The following is a 19,315-nucleotide window of genomic DNA, read 5'->3' on the forward strand; positions in this document are numbered from 1 at the left end:
GATAGGCAGTCTATGCAAAGCAAATAATGTGAAGTGAGGTAAACACCAAGAAAACCTCACCTCGAGACTGAGTAAGCACAAAGGTGTTGGCGCTGTTAATTACTTTAAGATCAGTCGCACTGCAAACACACACCCAAGCACACACACATACACACTCTCATTACACTAACTGTAAGTATGCAAGAGATTTTTAGCCATTCTGGTGGAACAGGAAGATAACGAAACTCTGAACGACTGGCATCACAGAAACAGACGATAAGAGACAAGGGTCCAGTATAATAATAATAATATAATTCTTTGCCTGCTGGTTTATCTTAACAGGGTAAATGATTATAAATATTTTATAATTATGTGGCTAAAAGTGTCTTTTACAGACATTTTTTCATAATCATTCTTTAATGTTTGAAATAGCTTTTCACTGTTCACAAAGGGAAATAACAATAAATATAAATACACCTGTTCATAATCTAATTTTAAATAACGCACATCTGTACAGCCTTGACTTTATTTTTTTTTAAAATTTTTGTTTATGAATGGAAAAAAACGTTCCCTCTGCTTGCTTAAATGGTTTTAAAAAGGCAACCATAAGAGCAATAACTTTCATTCTCATCCAGTAATAAACATACAAATTATGCCTTTAATCGCCTTATTCACAATGTAGTAATTATAAACCATGATCCAACAGCTATGTGAGTGCAAGCTCTCTCAGCAGTGTGTCCGTGTAACTAAAACTAACTACAATATTGTTTAAGTCTCATTTGGCTTTAGTATTAAAACGCAGCCATCATAATTAAATAAAGGTTTCACAAAACAGAAGTATGGTGTGGCACACTGCTCGACGCAGAACGTGTGAGATTTGCACAAGATGTTGAAAAGCCTTAGTTTAATGCAGGTCACAGATTTGATAACAATTCTGCCTTTTTGGGAAAATGAATAATGCCTTCTGAAATAATAATCAAGAGATGTGCCTCTTGGGAATAATAAACTAACCAGGTCATAGTGCTGTGGAGTACAGTGCTATACTGTAAGTATGATGGGACTGGCCAATGCTTGGAAACAAGAGTGAATACATGTAAATTGATTCTGTCAGAGTTGTACAGTATGTGCTCATGAGTTGTTTTTTAAAATGTTTTTTTTTTCTTACAGTGGCTCAGTCAGGGACTAAATTGTATTCTTTAAAGTGTAGCACATTCAAAAAAACACTGACTGATTTTGATATATTAAAAGCTAGATAAGCATAGTATTATGATACATTTGTTATAAATGGCACTGCAAAACTGGCTCTGTGTGAATTTCAAAGACCAGTTGGCTATAATCAATCATGCAGTATGAAACGACTCATGCTTTGACTGTTATTAAAAAAAAGAAACAAGTGGCAGCTTTTGGGTGAAGTGGCTGTCATCAGAACAATATTTAAATTTGCAAAGTGCAGAACAAATACAAAGTGGCAGTGATTTAGTAAAAAAAATATATATGTGCAGGTACTGAACATGCTTTTTTATTTGAGTACAAGCCTAAACTACTCTATGGTTCATAATACTCTGAATGCCACAGTGAACGTATGGTTTCGTGCGCTCTCTAAATGAACCACTATAGTCGGGCCTTCTATTTGTGACAGTACAAGTTGCTCAGACATGTATTGTAAGTAAAAAAGAGTTTTTAATGTAAATTTGTTTTGTAAATTCAGCTGCCAATGTAAAACAATATTGTGAATTGTATTTTTTTGTATAATACATCACTACTGTTTTTTTTTCTTTCCTTTTTTGTATTGTATATAAAAAGCACTTTATTTTAATTTTTCAAATAAAGATCAAACTGGTACTTTTTTATTTGAATGGCTCCTGTTTTGAACATCATCCTCCAGTGCTATGAATGAAAGTGCTTGGCCTCTCAGTGTTGGGACAGTTTTAATCGCTTGGGGTGGCGACAGAAAGTCACACTGCATACCAAGGGGAACAAAGAGGAGTGTCTGATAAAACTCTCACATGCTCTACACACCTTAATGGTAAACATAGCCGAGCGCTTCGTATAGTGTTACACCTCCACTGCACACATGGATGACAAGCTACCTCGGGATGAAGCCAAATAATCATAAACTTGGGCTCCTGCAGCAGTGACTGGTGAGTCCAGGTAGGAAGTGACCTATTGGGTCCATTGATTCGGAGTATACCTGCCCACACTGGGACCTGGACCAATCGCCGGCTTCTGCATACCTCCGCGGTATATTAATTGAGACAAAACAACCTGTTCAATCGGTGGGAGAAGCTGGGTTACATTTTAACTGTGTGCGCCAACGATTTTAAATGCTTTGTACGTGTTTTACACACAGATATGGACCGACCCAGCCTTCAGAGACTGTTTTCTACTTGTGATGTGAACAAGTCCGGTAAGATTGAGTATGAGGACTTTAAGGTGGTCTGTCGGGAGCTCAACGTCCCCGAAATCGACATCAAAACTCTTTTCGACAAGTTGGACGCGGGCGGCGACGGATACATCGACTACACCACGTTTTCTTCAAAGTTCCAGGAGGTTTCAGAGACTATGGACCTGGCGGCTTTTGGCGCTGGGTCAGCTCCGAACCAAAACCGTGGCTGGGAAGAGTTTTCGGGCAGGCTGGCTGAGGAGTCTCTTTTCCCTGAAAGGTAAAGTCACGCCCGCCCGGTTCCTCCGTGAGACGAGTGTTTATTTACAACTGACAACTTTGATAGATACTTCTCGTGACGCACAGATAAAGTGACAAGGATTAACAACGCTTCACGCACACAGGCGTATCGGTGACGTCACAGCCTGCACAGGTTAACTTTACTGCTGTGTTTTTTATTGAAGGGAATAATTAAGCTGTTTTTGCTCTAAAGTTGCTGGGAAATATACGAGAAACAAAAGTACTAACTAATAGGCTACTAAAATGAAACTCAAGGTCCTCTTACTACCCTTTTTGAGGAGCTTCAGGCGCCTCTCATGGTCTTCCACGGCTACTGAGATTTGCTCTGTTGTTATGGAGACGTCACAGGTGGTCGTATATTGGCTGTTTCCATGACAACTGACCCAATTCCATCGTTTATGATGTCCGTGAGAAGCTATAGGCCGACAGAGTTCCATACAAATGTAGTAAGTGGACTTTGAGCCAGTATTTCATGCTTTGCCAAACTACTGTTTTGATTAATCAGTATAAACTATAGTCTCAAAGTTGAATTAATGCTTCTCCAAAACACTTTCAATAAAAATTAATGATAATTTTCATGAAGGTAGGATTAAATGCAAGGTTGATTAGACTGCAGGAGTGTTAGGCCTACCTAATAAGCTTGCACCTGAGTGTGTAAGTCAAGTCGACTTTAAAGGACCAATATGTAATTCACTGTACTAACTCACGAAATCACTGTGATAAGTTATCAGAGATTAAGTAAACATGCTAAGTTGAAATACAGGCTTCTCCAGATGCTAATACTACAGCCCGTATGATATATGACATTTCCATTCCAGTGCATCTCTTTTTGTTGAACCTTTTGTGGTTCAGTCATCTGCTCATTCAACCTGATCATGGCTCTGACACGTAGGCCTAGATGTATCATGTTACATGCCACCACTCCGAAATGCGGTTGTAAGAGGTTGTGATCATTTCACCTATTTCTGTGAGATCAGATTGACGCCCATTTCAAAACCCCAGGTTGCCAGATATGAAACTTTGGCACACAAACACAGCTTGCTGCAGCCATGAAAGCAAGCAAGCAAACACACTGGATCAACTGAGGTAGATACAACTTGACCTAAAAAAGCCACCGTGAGTCTTAAGTCTGGGGAGGAGGGGGCAGGGGGAGACAACTCTCCAGCTTTTTGAATTTGGGCCGCAGTACCCATTTTAAATGCCTGCTGTCAGTGTTACATACATACATTTCTCCTTCAATAAGTACAGTACCAATGATAAGAGGTGCTTAAAAATTAAAGCTTGCTATCATCAGATGCTGAAATGCCAATAAAAATGAATCGCATACATTATTTTTGTATGGGAGTGTATTTATGACAGGTGATGAGTGATCACAAAACTTAAGTTTTTACAGATCTACAAGTTGAACATTTCAGAGTGGCAGATTGTTAAAGTTTATAATTGGAAAATCTGGATTTATGTTTGCATAATCCAGTCATATTAACATCTTAATCTATTTCTTAATAATTTTAATAAAGGGTAATTCATGTAATTTACAGTATATTTTCAGTGATGTCTATAAAATGATACGTAAACGTCATGCACATCCACTTGTAGTACAATGCTGAGTCAAAATGTGATGCTGATAACACTTTGTAGAGTTTAATCACAATATTTGTGTATTCTGTGTTGCCACTGTCTGACTATCTCCAAATTTAGTGATGTATTTAACTCTACAAAATATGATGTAATATAAACCTTCAATTTGGTTTAGTTGCATCAAAACTTGTATTAACTTAGGCAACTAATGTAGTGAAATAGATGTTTAGTGAAAGTATGAATTTTTTTTTTCTAAACACACACACCGTACAGTGTATCATGTTGCAGGAGCTGAAAAGTTAATTTTTAACAGTTGCTATGAAACTACCAGATTTTTTAAAAGCCACTTTCCAGGCCTTTGATATTGGAAAAATAGAAAATGGCATTGACATGTTTATTGATGGTAGAAGCGTGACTATTTGTTATCCTTCCACAGCCTCAGGGAGCAGCTGGCCGATCTTTACCAGGCCATTCACTCACACACAAACATGACGGTACTGCAGCAGTATGAGGAAATCATCAACTCTCTGATCAATCAGAGCCTGGACAACAGACTCGAATGTGAACAGCTGGAGACAAGCTTGAAGCGGTAAGAACAAAAGTTTAAAAAAAAATACAATAAAAATCTGTCCAGTGAAGCAGAAACAAACAGGTTAAAATCTCACAGGCCAAAGGTCAAGCAAGAAATCACATCATATGAGCTAATAATGATGGAGGCGCTGGGTTTGTGGGGCTACAGTATTAGCAGCCTGTATTAACACTTAATGTGAAATCATTATTATTATTATTATTATTATTATTATTATTATTGTTATTAAATCATGACTGTCCTCACTGAAATCAAACTGTATGAAGAGTTTGATTAAAGAGCGGTGGTGAACTGCTGCCCTCTTGTGGCTGAACATCATAAAGACAGTGGCTACATGCAGGACCTTTTTAGTGTCAATGTACCAACTCAGCTGCATCAACTGGGTCAGGGATAGACTGCTCGACTTCGAACTATATTCACTTTTCCTTTCTTCCCACTTGAGGAGCTGAACAACAACAACAGGGGCTGATTAACACCCAACTGATATTTTAGTCATATTCAGTCAGTTTGTTCACAAAAAGTAAAAATCCAGCAGACACACTTTATTTTGAGTCGTGTTTCTGGCGACCTGACAAATGTGAATCTAATTTTCACTCTAGTTCTATTTTAGTCTCAAACAACTCTCAAGAAAATGTGTCTTTCAGCTGCTAAGTGTTCAGTTTTCTTTTACCAGCTAATCACTAACTCTGTCTCCATCATTTGGTGTTGTGCAGCTAGTAGGCAGAGAGTTTATCAGAGCTTTTCTGCTAAAGCCATTGTCTGTTGAAGTTGTGGGAATGCAGTAATAGTTTACTAAAAACAATAAGTTGGTTGTTTTTTGAGTAGTATGAGCAACCCTTAACACAAATATTGATTTAAATTCAACTGTCATGGGCTCATCTGGCGTTATTGCATTTTAATGTGCCACCTGTCAGCTGGTTCACTCGTTACTGCACTGACATAGACACTGAAAAATATTAAAAAATCTTAGGGACTTTTTGAATGTGTCCGTTTCAATGGTGTGCACAGAGTTAATCCTAACTACACCCTGGTCTTTGTCTCAGGTGCCAGATTCTTCTTTTAAAAGGGGAAAAATATTTCAAGTTCTTTTAAATAAGATCTAAATACTAGGGGTGTGACGATATACTCAGCTCACGAGACGAGACGAGATATTGGGTTCACGAGGACGAGACAAGATTTTAATTATATTTTTAAGAAAACTTCAATGAGGAAATACATGACTGTTCTTTTATTTGAAATTCACAAAATGGAAAATGAATTGAAATGTTTTAACTAATCATCTTGTAATGAATCACTTTAGTTCTACTTTCTAAATATATAATTATCATATGCAGTATGCAGCACTATAAAAGGTTTCCCCATATAGATATTTTATAGATGGATCATTTTGGTATTCATGGAAATAACAACCATAAATACAAAAGTTAGATACAATCACAAATACAAAAAAAGTAAATTATAAAGAGTAGAAACAATTCTAATATATAAATATAAATTAAATAAAGTATCCAATTATCAAAAGATCACATCCCTACTAAATACTGTTTTTTCAAGAGGATTAATCTGCCAATTATTTTTTTCCATCAATTGTTTTCTGTAGTGTCAGAATTGTTCCATATTTTCTAAAGAAAACCATACAATGTACACATTTAACCAGCAAATATAGATTTTTTTCAACAATGATCAAATTAGATGCCAATAAATATCCTGTCGACTGAATAATTGATTAATTGACTAATCATAGCAGCTCTACATTGGCCGTGACATATTCAGGCTGAACAAAAGCACTGTAAGTGTTGCAGGTTGTATTCTAAAGACTTCACAAGTTGTGAATCAACACGTCTTTTAGTAATTAGTTTTAAATTTGTGATATCAACATTGTCTCTCAGCTCTACACCTGTGCAGAGATTGTGTGTCTAAGCTGTTGTTGCTTTCTGGTTCAGTAACAGCAAGGCGTGAGAAAGGTGACATTCCATGTTCAAGGAAGTAGGAAGACTTACAGTAAATGTGCTGCCCTGCCTGTTTTCCTTTTTAATCCCTTTTTAAACTGGATATTCAGATCTGAAGTTTCATTTCCTACTGAATTAACTTCCCCTTTAAAATCACCCATTTAAACCATGACCTAAATTGAAACATGTATGTGAGGTCTAACAAATCTTACTCACAAAGATCAGTGTCCACTTGTGGAATCTACTTTTTAAAGGCTGTCCCTCCCTCCGCTCTGGTTGGTCTGTGTGTTGTCTGACATGAGCAGATCAGCCACAACTACAACACGTTACAAGTTAAATCAGCCAAGTAGACTCAGGAAGTGGATTCGTATTGTAACACTTTCTATATTAAACATTTGGACGACGGTTGGAGAATCTGCTTTTTGTTCAGCAGTGGTGAGGCTACTGACACAAACTTGAGCGCATATTTCCATTCAAACAGAACTGAGGAGATGAACAACAGTCACCTGGCAGAGCTGGAGGACGACATACAGCAGCAAATAGCCAGAACAGAGGAGAGGGTGAGAGCTGAGGTGAGTGTGACACCTGCAGTATTTATAGTGGACAACTGGTTCTGTGATTCACTCCAACATTTATACTAAATCCAAATTAAATATATCAAATTGGCTACATTTAATGAATGATCAAAGCACAGAGAAATAGGCTTAAAATGAACATTATCTCACAGTGAAGTGAAAGTACCTGCACATTCTTTAGCCTAGTTGTTATGAGCTACCTGCATACTTGTGTTGCAGCACACAGCGGCAGGTTACACGTCTCACAAAGAGGCTCTGTAACGCCAGATGAAAGCCTCTCTTCAGGGCCTGGCCAGTGAGCAGCACCCCTAACTGCTTTGGTTTGATGTTTGTAGGAGCGCAAGAAAATGGAGGGAGTGCTGTCTACCATGCAGAGGAAGCATGAGAATGAGGTGGCAGACCTGCATGCTACTGTGGACAGACTATTAAAGGTAGATTTCCTCGCACAGCATGTAAACTAAATTTCTTCTTCCTGTTCATCCGAAGGGAACCGATTTTATCGACTGGGTATGTTATTTCCTTAGAACATGAAATAGAAAGGAGTGACATACTACAAAAGCTTCTGGAAAGGAAAGGAAAGGTTTATTATCTAGGAAAAACCCTGCTGCACCAGACAAACAGAGGAAGTGTTTTCCAGATTTCTCACATTTTTTTGAGTTTGGGCCAAAGAGCTTTTATGACATGTTTAAGATCTAACATTTTGCATCTAAATTCACATACTTGATACCAACAATGTGCCAAAATCCAGCTGAGAAATAATCAGTCATAGTAATAGGATGTGTCTCAAATGTGTCTCAGGTTACCCCTTGTGATCAGATTTTTGCCTCTGCACTCACTCATCATATGCAGAAAAATCTGATTACAGCTAAACTGAAAACCACACAACTGTGCTTCATTCTGCTGTTTGCATAATGAATAAAAGTGCACAGGAAAATTCAAAATGGAAACTGGAATAAATTCTAGTCTATTGCTTTTATACGTACACAAGTAAAACCAAGACAGAACCTAACATTGAAACAAACATCTGAAAAGAGTTTACTTTTTGTTAATAAAACTATACAGTGCCAATATCTTTATTTCTAAACCTTAACCATTTTCTTCATTTTCTGTTAAACTCATCTTCTTTCACACTTAAAGAAATAAGTCATTTTTTTTTTCCATCACAGATATTTCCTGTACTATTTCTAACTGCTGTTTATGTCTGGGTGGGTCTGTTTCAAGCCATTTTCTTGTAATGGCCTTCCTGCTAGCATTGATGAGACTCTTGACCAAGTAATTATCTTCCTTCACACATTACCTCCAGCTTGTTGGTTGCCTGTTTTTTAATGTTAGCTGTTATAAAGAAACAAATTAGACTTTTCCAATTAAATCTTCCCCATTTATGTGAATTTGTGGATGTCTGTAATGTTACATCCACATAATGCCAATGCTTCTGAAATCAGGAAGTTCAATTCCTTTCCCACTTAAATTCTGCATCAAATTAGGTTTTTAACTTGACATAACTATTAAACTGTGATAATGTTTTGAAATAATCCTCTTTTTGATAATATGCATTGACCGTCACCTTAACCACTGGATTCTTTTCTTCTGGTGTCTCCCTTTTTTTTCTTTATTTTGCTGAAATATTCTCTCTAACAGTTTTTGATTCTAAGTGCAAATCTGTTCTTCAAATCTTGTAAACTTCTCAGGTCTCTTCTCAATGGTACAACATGCAGTAATACCTTTTTTTTTTAATCTACTCTATGAATGCTGAATCATACTTCCCTGATAAAAATTCACTATCCAAAGCTTTCCATTTTAACACCTTTTTTCTATTTAGGTTGTCGAGGATATTTATGTAAATATTTTTTTGTTGGATCGATCATACTTGTGATACTGTGTGTGTCCACAAAGCACTTTTTCTTCCTGTTTGGATGTGATAGCCAAGGACATACAGTAGGGTCCAAAAGTCTGGGAGCACTTTCCAATTTAAGTGAATAGGAAAGTGGTCTCAGACTTTTGGACCCTACTGTGAGTCTCAATCTCTTTCCGTCTAGCTATAAAGTTATCATCATACCAGTCAATTAGTGGTCAAAGTTGGGCTGCATCTTAAAATCTGGAAATGCCATTGCACCTTTATCCTTTGGAAACTGGAGCGTAGTGTATTGGACTCCGTATTTCTGTATTTTATATAATAAATCCAAATTAACCCCCTCCAAGGCCTTTTCTGCATCAAGGCTGGTCACGGCTGCATGTATAATTTCCTTTTGTTCCTATATATTACATGTAGAGTTTGTCTAATATTGTCTTCTTTGTCAGCTGTTATAAATCCACTCTGGTCTTCATCAGTTAAATCTGGCATGAATATTTCAAATGTTGGAAATAATTGAAGTTCATAACGGATTGTTCACATTTAAAATTGATCATCCAGGAGAAGTGGGTTCAGCTCATTCTGAAATATTTTGTACTATTATGACAGGAAACTGTCACTGCCTGGGGCATTGTTTGTTTTTAACCTTCTCTATCTCCTCCAGTGATATTTCTGCTGTGATTGTCTTATTGTGCATCTATCTAATACAAGGCAGATCGTAGATCTATTGTACCTGAATACATCTTCATTGATTCCTCATCTACTGTAGAGGTTAGGGTTTATAATACTCCTGGAAAATGTGTTTTATTTCTTTTGGCTCACTCTTTAATTTATTTGTACGAGAATAAATGGTGTTGTCAGCCTGTTGTTTGCATAGCCTCCGAGCAAGTCATTTTGTGGATTTAGGGCCCAGCTTATAATATGCCTGTTTACAAATCTTGTTATTTTTCTCTACCTCTTGACCTAAAATCTCATTCATTTGTCCCCCCAGATCTTTTATTTGGTTATGACTCTTGTGTTCCTCATTATTTTTGTTTTTCTTTTCTAAGATTAATTTTCTTTCTGTTCTGCTCATCTTAATATGTGTGCGACTGACCAACTCGTATTACAGCCAGAGTGTTGTTGGATATACCTCACAATGTCATTCTTAAGAACACTTCCAATTTAATGTCATTAACATTTAATTGCTTAACTATGTCCTTCCTCCTTCTGTCGGGAGTATAGTCTCTAGAGGATGAAAATTCATCCAGACATTAACAAAAGCCTATTTCAATGGTAGTGTTGAATAGTTTTTTTTTAAATTGGTTCTTAGTCTTCTTTTTGCTTGTTGTATCCACATTTGGATTCAGTACCACATTCAGACCCCCTCCAAATATACACATTCCCTCTTCCATTGCAATCAGATCAAGTAAAAAATGCTGATCACAAACAGGAGCTTCATAGATATTCGCTAATGTCAGGATTGTTATTTTTCAAATTGTCAATTACTATGAGATTTCCCTTCTTTGTGTTTGATTTCGTTTTAGTTTTCAAATTTACCTGAGATCGATATCAAGATTACTAAGCCTCTTTTATGGCTACAAGTATGTCAGCTAGAATTTGTAAATCTTTTTAGTTTCTCAAAAGTAATATTATTCTTCAGATTCATCAATCAATCATCTATCAGATTACCCAAACCATTAACATTAAAAGACCTTGATGTGATTGATTTCCTAGATTTAGCAAATAACCCACTAGGAGTCCCTCCACTCCACCCATTCTAATTCTAATCTTTTAATTCTAGTCTCCCCATCAGTCAGATTTATCTAACATGGAAGGTTGTAGCAAATATACACATGTGTTAATAATTACCATTAATAATGAACATTAATAATTAATTAAAGCTGCAAGCAGTGATGACCGGGCCCAAGCTCCCCTGCCACGAATGAGCGAGACTTGCCGCAACGCATCTTCTAAGTCAAATGGAAACAAAAAGCGCCAAAGTCACAAACTCAATTCAAAATGGCCGACTTCCTTTTGGAGTTGGGTCCAAGAGACTTTTTTGTGCGTCTTTACATGATACATATGTGTACCGAATTTCGTTTCTCTACGTCAATCTCTACGTTGAGGGACTCAATTTCTTTAATTTTCTAGGGGGTGCTATTGAGCCATTTTACGATGCCCATTACACCCAAACCGAATCCCTAATCAGAAAGTTTTTAACATCTTTTCATCTCCAATGTCTCAAGATGTTTCTGAGTGAATTTGAAGTCGGTCAGATTAAAACAAATTCGTTAAAGTACGAGGCGTGGAAAACGCCAAAATCCCACATATTTTTGAAAATGGCCGACTTCCTGTTGGAGTGATGTCATGGGTCCCACTGACTTTTTGTGCGTCTGGACATGATGCATATATATACACCAAATTTCGTTCATGTATGTCAATCTTCCACATTTTTATATTTGTTAGGGGGCACTATTGAGCCATTTTGCGACGGCCATTTTGGCGAACCATAAAATATCAAATTTTTCGCCGGGACTGATATGCGTGGAAATTTTCGTGAGTTTTGGGGCACATTTAGGCTGTCAAAAAGGCGTTTGTTTTGTATAATAATAATCAACACAATTACAATAGGGCCTTCGCACTGTTTAGTGCTTGGGCCCTAATTAACAATTACTACCGGTAATTATTAACTATAAACCTAATCTAAAACCTCAAATACTGACATATTGTGAACAGCCCCAACAGAGAGATTAATAAAGCTGTAGCATTCACTTCCTGCATGTGGCACAATTCTCAAATTGCAGAAGCTATTGCTTTTCTTGCCTGTAGATGGCACACATTGACAGTAAAGCTACACCTTTGAATTGGTTGGCCTACAGTATATTGGCTTATTGCAGATACTGTATAATCAGTATTGGTGTGTATGTTGGCTGATAACAATAGAAACAAACCACAGTACAGAAATGAAATGACCTCAAACAATAAAATGTGTCCTGAGAGCAGTGAAATATATTGTAAAATCCCCAAATTCAACAAAATTAAGGAATTTTCATTAAATGTTATCAAGTTATCAAACTGTATCAAAAGTCCAGTATTGGTTGGGCTAACAGTGTTTCTTTCTATATGTTTTTTTTTAATGAAAACACATCGCCTTATCACATCTAAAACTGTGTAACAAAGTGTTCATGTGAATGTCTATTCTCCAGGGCCTTGAGGAATCTAAAACCAACCATTCAAAGGAGGAGATGGCTAGACTGAACAAACAAACCAGCAATCTCTCACATGTAGGTTATTATTTTGGTATTAATTGTTTTTAAAAAGTTTAGATGCCTGCTGTGTAGGATTGTTCAAGTTATTTAACGTCTCTCCTCAGGAGAACGAGCAGCTGCGTGGCTCTTTGCTACAAGCCCAGACAAACATCGCCATCCTGCACTCAGAGCTGGACAAGCTGAAGAACATGTACACAGATCAGAAAGCTCAATATGAAAGGTGAGGCACTGTTTTAAAGGTGAGCTCACATCTGATGATCCAACATACAGTTAACATGTGTTTCATGACAGAGAAACAGAGGATTTAAAGGGGATGGTGATGGAATACCAGTCTTACTCCAGTCAGATCCAGATTCTGCAGTGAGTATGTCGTCCAACTGATAATGTTGTTCTAGTACGGACATTTAGTGAATGATGTTGGTGTCTTAATAACTTTTCTTGAGAGTCTTCCATTCTTGATTTTTGTATACCTTACTGTCAGAGAAGTCAAAATGCCAAAATATCAACTTTTTCCAGGAATTACAAAAAGTCATATTTTCTATTGACAGCATACATTTCTAGATAATAACCTTAATTTGTTTTAACCAACTTGAATAAGCAGAAGAACAGCATTTAATGTATTTGGTGTACAGTGCTCACTGTATGAAGTTTACTGTCAAGTAGAAAAAATGTGATACTTGGACTTCATTTGTCAACTTGTCCAATATTTCTTTATTGTACCACTCATCTGTTGAATGATAATACATAGTTGCACATGTATCTGACCTTTGTCTTGTATGTGTACCATGTAAACACTGTTAGGGAGATGAACAAAAAGCTGTATGACAGTAATGACGGGCTTCGGTCTGAGTTGGCTAATGAAGTGGTTGCAGCTAAAAGGAGGGTGAGTGCTTTGGTGATGACAAATTTCTTCATACTCACTGGCTCTACAACAGTTAGAAGCTGACATTAAATTGTTTTCAATAGTTCAAGAAGTGTAAAAAAAAAAAGGAAAAAAAGTTTAATGCATGATATCCTTAATCTGCCCCAAAGCTGTCTCCCCAAAATGAAATCCCGGCTCGCAGGATGAAACCCCTCCGACAAAGCACACTCAAGCACGGCAGGTATATAAAGTTTTTTACACACCTCTGTGAATCTGTGGATTGATCTCGGTGAATTAAATTGTCACAGCTAACACCAGCTTGAATGTATGTGTGCGTGTCTGTGCTTTGGTGCAGCTCAGAGCAGGTTTCCAGCAAGTTGAACTACTCTCATGTGGCAACTTGGGCTGATAAGTACCTGGACAGTGGAGTGTCCCTGCAGATGGACACAGCCGAGAGCCCAGGCAGCGATTACGACAGTGAAGATAGTAGAAGCTCAGTGGAAACGGTTCACCACAGTTACTCTTATGTCCCGTCTGATGTTGAGGTCAGAACAAATATCTGGTCAAATAGTGGATCAAATAAAAAAACAGCGACCAGCTGAGCTGTAGAAGTTTAAACTATTATTTTCTTGTATTTTTTTCTTCAGATATCAGAAATCAAATCTGAGGCCACGGTGTCAGTAGCTCCGAGCAAAGCAAGTTCAATTGCATCATCCCTACGAAGACGTTTATCTGCCTTTTCCACAAAGGTAAAATGACCTCCAGCAGGTATTTATTTGATGATATAGAAGTTAAAAGACAGCTTTAGATTTCTATATTAAAACTAGACTGAATGTGTTTTGAAAGTGTGAAGTATATATACTATATATAACCATTGTTTAAACAATACTTCAGTAACTATATTTCATATGTAACTTTGACATCGAAAAGCTTTTTCCAACCAGTTTTATTGTTTTACCCTGTTGACCTCCGAAAACTCAAGGTTCACTTACTAGATTTTTCTGAAGCTTTCAACCACAGTCTTCATGAGTGGAGGGAGTTTGTCAAGTTGTCATGGAGATAGATTACACGATGGCAACTGAGCAAAGTACAGTATAGATCATGTGTAACATGGGGTCATACGGGATAAAGTCTGTGAGATGTGGTGGAAAGCTCAGGGATAGAAAAAAAAAAACTAGTAAGACCTTGAGTTAACGCAGACACACACACACTCTCTCTTTTGGACCTTACTGTATATAATTTAATATCACAAACTAAAATAATTTCCACATGATTTTGTTTATACTTGTTGTTTTTTGATGCGTGTTTGAAGCCATTAGAAGCCGACATGGAAGATACTGAGGAACCTGCTCCGATGTACCGCCTCGTTTTAGCTGGAGACGCCGGAGCAGGAAAATCCAGCTTCCTGCTGAGACTGACACTCAACGAATTCAGAGGAGACATTCAGACGACTCTGGGTGGGCACCACCAAAAAAACATATCACTCTTAATAAAACACTGATTAACCATGTCTTGATTTTCAGACGTGTAAATCTGCTTTCTGGTTCTCAGGGGTGGATTTCCAAATGAAGAGGATGCTAGTAGACGGAGAGAAGACGAACCTGCAGATTTGGGACACAGCTGGACAGGAGAGGTACTGCACTGACTCTGCTTCTCAAGGAAGTAGAGAAGATTTTAGCAGATTCAATGCACCCACTTTTTACTGCCTTTGAGTTGTTACCCTCAGACAGGAGGTATCGGTACCCAGCCATCTCAAGAAATAGGACAAAACAGTAATTTATTCCACAAGTGATTAGCCACCTAAACAAACACCTGAAAAGTAATGGCAGACCTTAATTTCTCTCTGGGCCTCTGTTCAGCAGGTCTGGACAGTGACAACCCTTCAATCCCTCTTCTCTTACCAGAACATATTATATGTATTTATTGTATTTATTTTCTTTTAGTCTGAAGGCTTTTTATAGACTGATGCTATTTGTCTGTTAGTATGGTGATGTGAAGCCTGTCTTTTAACTTATAGTTAGGGGGTGTCTTGTTGTTGTGGCTTATGTGCCTGTACGGCCATGCCGGAGGCCAAAATGCTACTTTCCCTACGGGGACAATAAAGTTTATATCTATCTAGTGACAGGGAAAGTACACCATTAAAACTGTTGGCACCGTGTTCCTTTTTTTTAATTATGTAAGAATGCAGAAGATGCTTGTCTAAAAAGAGTGCTCTCTTTCCTCAATGTAGGTTCCGCAGTATTGCCAGGTCCTATTTCCGTAAAGCTCATGGAGTCCTGCTACTCTACGATGTTACTTCAGAAAGCAGTTTCCTTAACGTCAGAGCGTGGGTGGATCAGATTCAGGTAATTATGGAAATACTGACTGACTGACAAAAAATCCCCTCTCCAATAAATAAAGTGAACAATGTCCTTTGTTTTTCTAAAGGATTTAACAGAGGAGAAAATCCCCATGTGTGTTATTGGAAACAAGGTGGACCTCCGAGAGCAGCTTCCAGAGGGAAGCTGTGTGAGTACTATGCATGGAGAGAAGTTGGCCAAGGTACGTAACTTTTCATTCCACCTGACGGGAAAATGTTTATACAGTGACGCCTGGCCTCCCAGGTATCAAAATAAACTGACTGCAGTCAGGCATGTCGATACTTTGCTTGCAGGCATACGGTGCCTTGTTCTGTGAGACGAGTGCCAAAGAGGGAACCAACATCGTCGAGGCTGTGCTTCATCTAGCGAGGTAGGAGGCTGGAGAGAAAAAGAGAGTTTTGAATTTAAAAGTGTTATTCCTTCACAAACCATGGCAACACTTACTTTTTTCCTTTCCCACAGAGAAGTAAAGAAAAATGTCAAACTGAGGCGGCAGTCAGATTCAGCGGTCCAACTGAGTTCAACAAACCCAAAGAAGACTCTAAACAGCTGCTGTGGGCTGTAGACTGATGCACGTAGATATGACACTGTAGGACGGAGCAATGAAGGACACCAAGTGATTTTTATTTCATGAAGGATGTTACACTTGCAAAAACATTAATTTACATGTTTTAAAGCTTTGATATATTTAACCCCCAAGCCTTGAATATATGTTTATAAATGTTAATTTTCTGATCAAAATGAAGGTTTCTATTGCTGGGAAATTGCACATGTACAAATAACACATTTAATGCGATTATATATTGCCTTAACTGCACATTGTATTGCTTATATTCTTAGATTTTGTATTTATTTGGTAGTAAATGTGATTTTATTAAATAAATTAGGCAAATCAATGCCTGAATTCTAGTTAAATAACTTTTAAATAAAAAAACTGAAGGGTTTAAGTTTTTAAAGTATGTTTTTTTAAGTATGGAGGTCAAACCTGTGACAGAGGAGCAGAGAAAGAAGCATATTGAAACATTTTATTAAGCATCAGTGTAAGCAATTTTACATTGCAGTTTCAATACCTTCATTTATTGAGCACTGATCAAATCGTTTAGTGTTATTCATTTTCTAAAGTTACTCTTTGTAGTTTAGTTTCCAGCTCCACTTTTTTATTTGAGTATCTGTAATACGAGAACATTTTTCCAGGACTCATTTTTTATGACAAAAAGAAATGCAATCCCTTTTCCAAATAAAACACCAAATGGACTCCACTTAAAATATGAGTGAATGGGACTTCTGTCTTATCGATCAGCAGGAATCTGCTAGCATTATCAATTCACTCGATACTGTATATATAAATATCCTCATTTTATATAAAAACTGCACACCAGTCAGTGAAACATCATTCTACCATGTGAAGCTCACATAAATACATCTTTTGGATCAGTGCTGCTGCAGCTTTTAAGCATTTTGCACAAGATACCGTCTCCTCTTTACGGTAAAAAACTCTTTTCAACTGAACTGACTAAACCAGGCTAGAGAGCAGGCTCTGGCGACGATGATGAGGACGAGGAGGATGGTTGTTATGAGGATTTAGAAAGTGCTCGCTGCAGAGGATCAGTTTCTTGCAGTCAGAATGACTGACGTCACTAAGCTTCCCAAGGCCACCACCAGAGCACCAAGTATGAGCTTCCAGGACATTCCCTAAAACACCACAACACAAGGTACATTTAAAACATAATCATAGTCATTGAAATAGAATACATTAACATTTTTAGCTGGTGATATTTCTGTTAGGGCTTACAGGTGGCTTCTTTTTAGAGGGAATCAGGAAAGGTGCAATATTGTCTCCAAGCACCTCTGCAGGTTTAGGTCTCCACTCCTGGGTTTCTTTGCCTCCTGATTGTCTTTTGACAAGTTTGGACAACTCAACGTGGATTGCCTTAAAAACAAGAGAGAAGGAAAACATCTTGTTAAACAGCTATGCTCCATACAGCTAATTATTGGAAGGGGGAGGGTTAGGGTTAGGGTTAGGGTTGTCATTTTCTTTGTGGAAAAAGTCAAGTTGTAGTGTTGAAAATGTCCAGCAGGTGAGAGCAGAGGTCTGAAACTTAAAGCCTTACGGGATAGGCTCAAATGACTGATGGCCAAAGTTTGTTTAAATATGAGACATCTACAACTCATGATAATCTTCCCTTTAGCCTTTACATATATTTTGAATTCAAGCTCAATCTCACACACAGGTGGCTTTAAAACATGCAGCAGAATATTTACAGAGGTTGTTCCTCGTCATTAAATGCATAGAAATATTATACAGTATGCTATATTTTGCAGTTCTAAACTACATAGTGTGTTTCGTCTTTTTATGTCATGATCAACAGACTGATGCACAATAACTTTCTCACAGTACAGCTAAACCAGGTTTCTCCTCAGTATTTTATCCAGCACTGAGACTAGGCTGTAATTACCAACGCAGCAGATATTTTCGTTTTGTCTAGACAAGACCAGACATATTTGTGACTGTGGCAGTGTGCCTTATAGGTCAGGTCATTGTAATACTGGCAACACTGTGCTGTAAACAGCTGGTAGAAATGCACTCCTCACACTTTACAACCTTTGCTAATTCAAATCCAGTGAGTGACAGCAGGCTTTAAGCAACTAAAATAACTTTAAACTAAGATTATTGTTCAGTTTTTGTCACGATAAAGCATTTGTGTAGAGTAGTTATCTTAATTATACAGTATAGAGTCTATAAAGTAGCTGGAAAGGATGACTCAGTCTTCTTCTTACCATCTACTTTTGGAGCTTGGGGCTTCAGATAGACAATATTTAGCTCGTGTAAGTGTTATTTTATTTAACCAAGTTTGCTGGACAGTTCTGGGCAGTGTGGTCACATCTGTAGATGGCCAGATGTGAAGTTTGTCAGATCCTCTGCGGAGGATTTGGCAGATTAGACTAACCACACAAACAAGACCAAACAGGCCATCTCTTTCCTGGAGGCTCATGTAAGGACAACTTTGTTTTGTACTTTCATATTGAACATCAGGTTTGTTGTTTTTTTTTTTTTCATGATAAGCCGGTGATGCACACAGACTCCAAAAATATTTGTGGTAACTGAAAAGATGCAATGAAAGCAGGCGGTTGTATGATACAGGCTGGTGAAGATGAGAACACTGGGAACACTGTGACCTTTAGTTGAGGTGCAAAAACAACATTCATTTTTTCATCTGTCCTTTCTATCTGATGATTTATGTTGTTCAAGATTCTGAGTTGACAAGAATTTCAGTTTGAGCATTAATTGAAAACCTTTTCTGCAACGTTTTTATATTTTCTGAATATACTTCTGAAGCTTGGAACAGTAGATACAAATAAGTGATACTTTATTTGAGTTGTGGACTATTTCTTTTTTGTTTATTCATGAACTGAATCCGACATAATGTGCTAACTAACATGAATTGGTGCAAAATGTTGATGTGCACATTTGGATTTTTCAGTTAAGTCCGTGTAAAGTAAGAATAAATATGTGTTCTGAGTTTGACATGCCACAGAAAAGTGTGTTGTTAACCACCCTGCCAAATTTGAATGATTAAAAAAATCACCAAATATATGAAATTAGGCTTCAAAGTTCAAATCAGCCTCTTTCTCTGCTCCC

General features: G+C 37.5%; 2 protein-coding genes across 2 annotated transcripts in view; one reads left to right on the forward strand and one right to left on the reverse strand.

The window, feature by feature from the left end:
• The first annotated feature begins 2,271 nt into the window (after positions 1 to 2,271).
• zgc:162879 (ras and EF-hand domain-containing protein) lies at positions 2,272 to 16,918 on the forward strand. The gene is made up of 17 exons (XM_053319160.1): positions 2,272 to 2,642; positions 4,677 to 4,829; positions 7,260 to 7,350; positions 7,689 to 7,784; positions 12,391 to 12,468; positions 12,558 to 12,673; positions 12,745 to 12,813; positions 13,255 to 13,336; positions 13,486 to 13,556; positions 13,671 to 13,860; positions 13,963 to 14,064; positions 14,628 to 14,772; positions 14,867 to 14,948; positions 15,546 to 15,660; positions 15,743 to 15,856; positions 15,969 to 16,045; positions 16,138 to 16,918. Exons 1-17 carry the CDS (start codon positions 2,332 to 2,334, stop codon positions 16,238 to 16,240), a joined length of 1,995 nt encoding a protein of 664 aa, XP_053175135.1. The 5' UTR covers positions 2,272 to 2,331; the 3' UTR covers positions 16,241 to 16,918.
• A 17-nt stretch (positions 16,919 to 16,935) lies between these two features.
• Positions 16,936 to 19,315, reverse strand: part of fkbp16 (FKBP prolyl isomerase 16) — a 31,837-nt gene continuing 29,457 nt past the window's right edge. The window contains exons 9-10 of the mRNA XM_053319162.1: positions 17,468 to 17,605; positions 16,936 to 17,367 (exon numbers count right to left, since the gene is read on the reverse strand). Of these exons, the coding sequence (XP_053175137.1) occupies positions 17,281 to 17,367; positions 17,468 to 17,605 (225 nt within the window). The 3' untranslated portion in view covers positions 16,936 to 17,280. The remainder of the gene's footprint in view (positions 17,368 to 17,467; positions 17,606 to 19,315) is intronic.

The sequence above is a fragment of the Scomber japonicus genome, chromosome 5, assembly GCF_027409825.1.
Source record: "Scomber japonicus isolate fScoJap1 chromosome 5, fScoJap1.pri, whole genome shotgun sequence".
Taxonomy (NCBI): domain Eukaryota; kingdom Metazoa; phylum Chordata; class Actinopteri; order Scombriformes; family Scombridae; genus Scomber; species Scomber japonicus.

Coding starts and splice junctions, on each gene's coding strand:
- zgc:162879 (XM_053319160.1), top strand. CDS start 2,332: ATGGACCGACCCAGCCTTCAGAGACTGTTTTCTACTTGTGATGTGAAC. Junction 12,674..12,744: donor CAGAAAGCTCAATATGAAAG/GTGAGGCACTGT, acceptor GTTTCATGACAG/AGAAACAGAGGATTTAAAGG. Junction 15,661..15,742: donor CGTGGGTGGATCAGATTCAG/GTAATTATGGAA, acceptor GTTTTTCTAAAG/GATTTAACAGAGGAGAAAAT.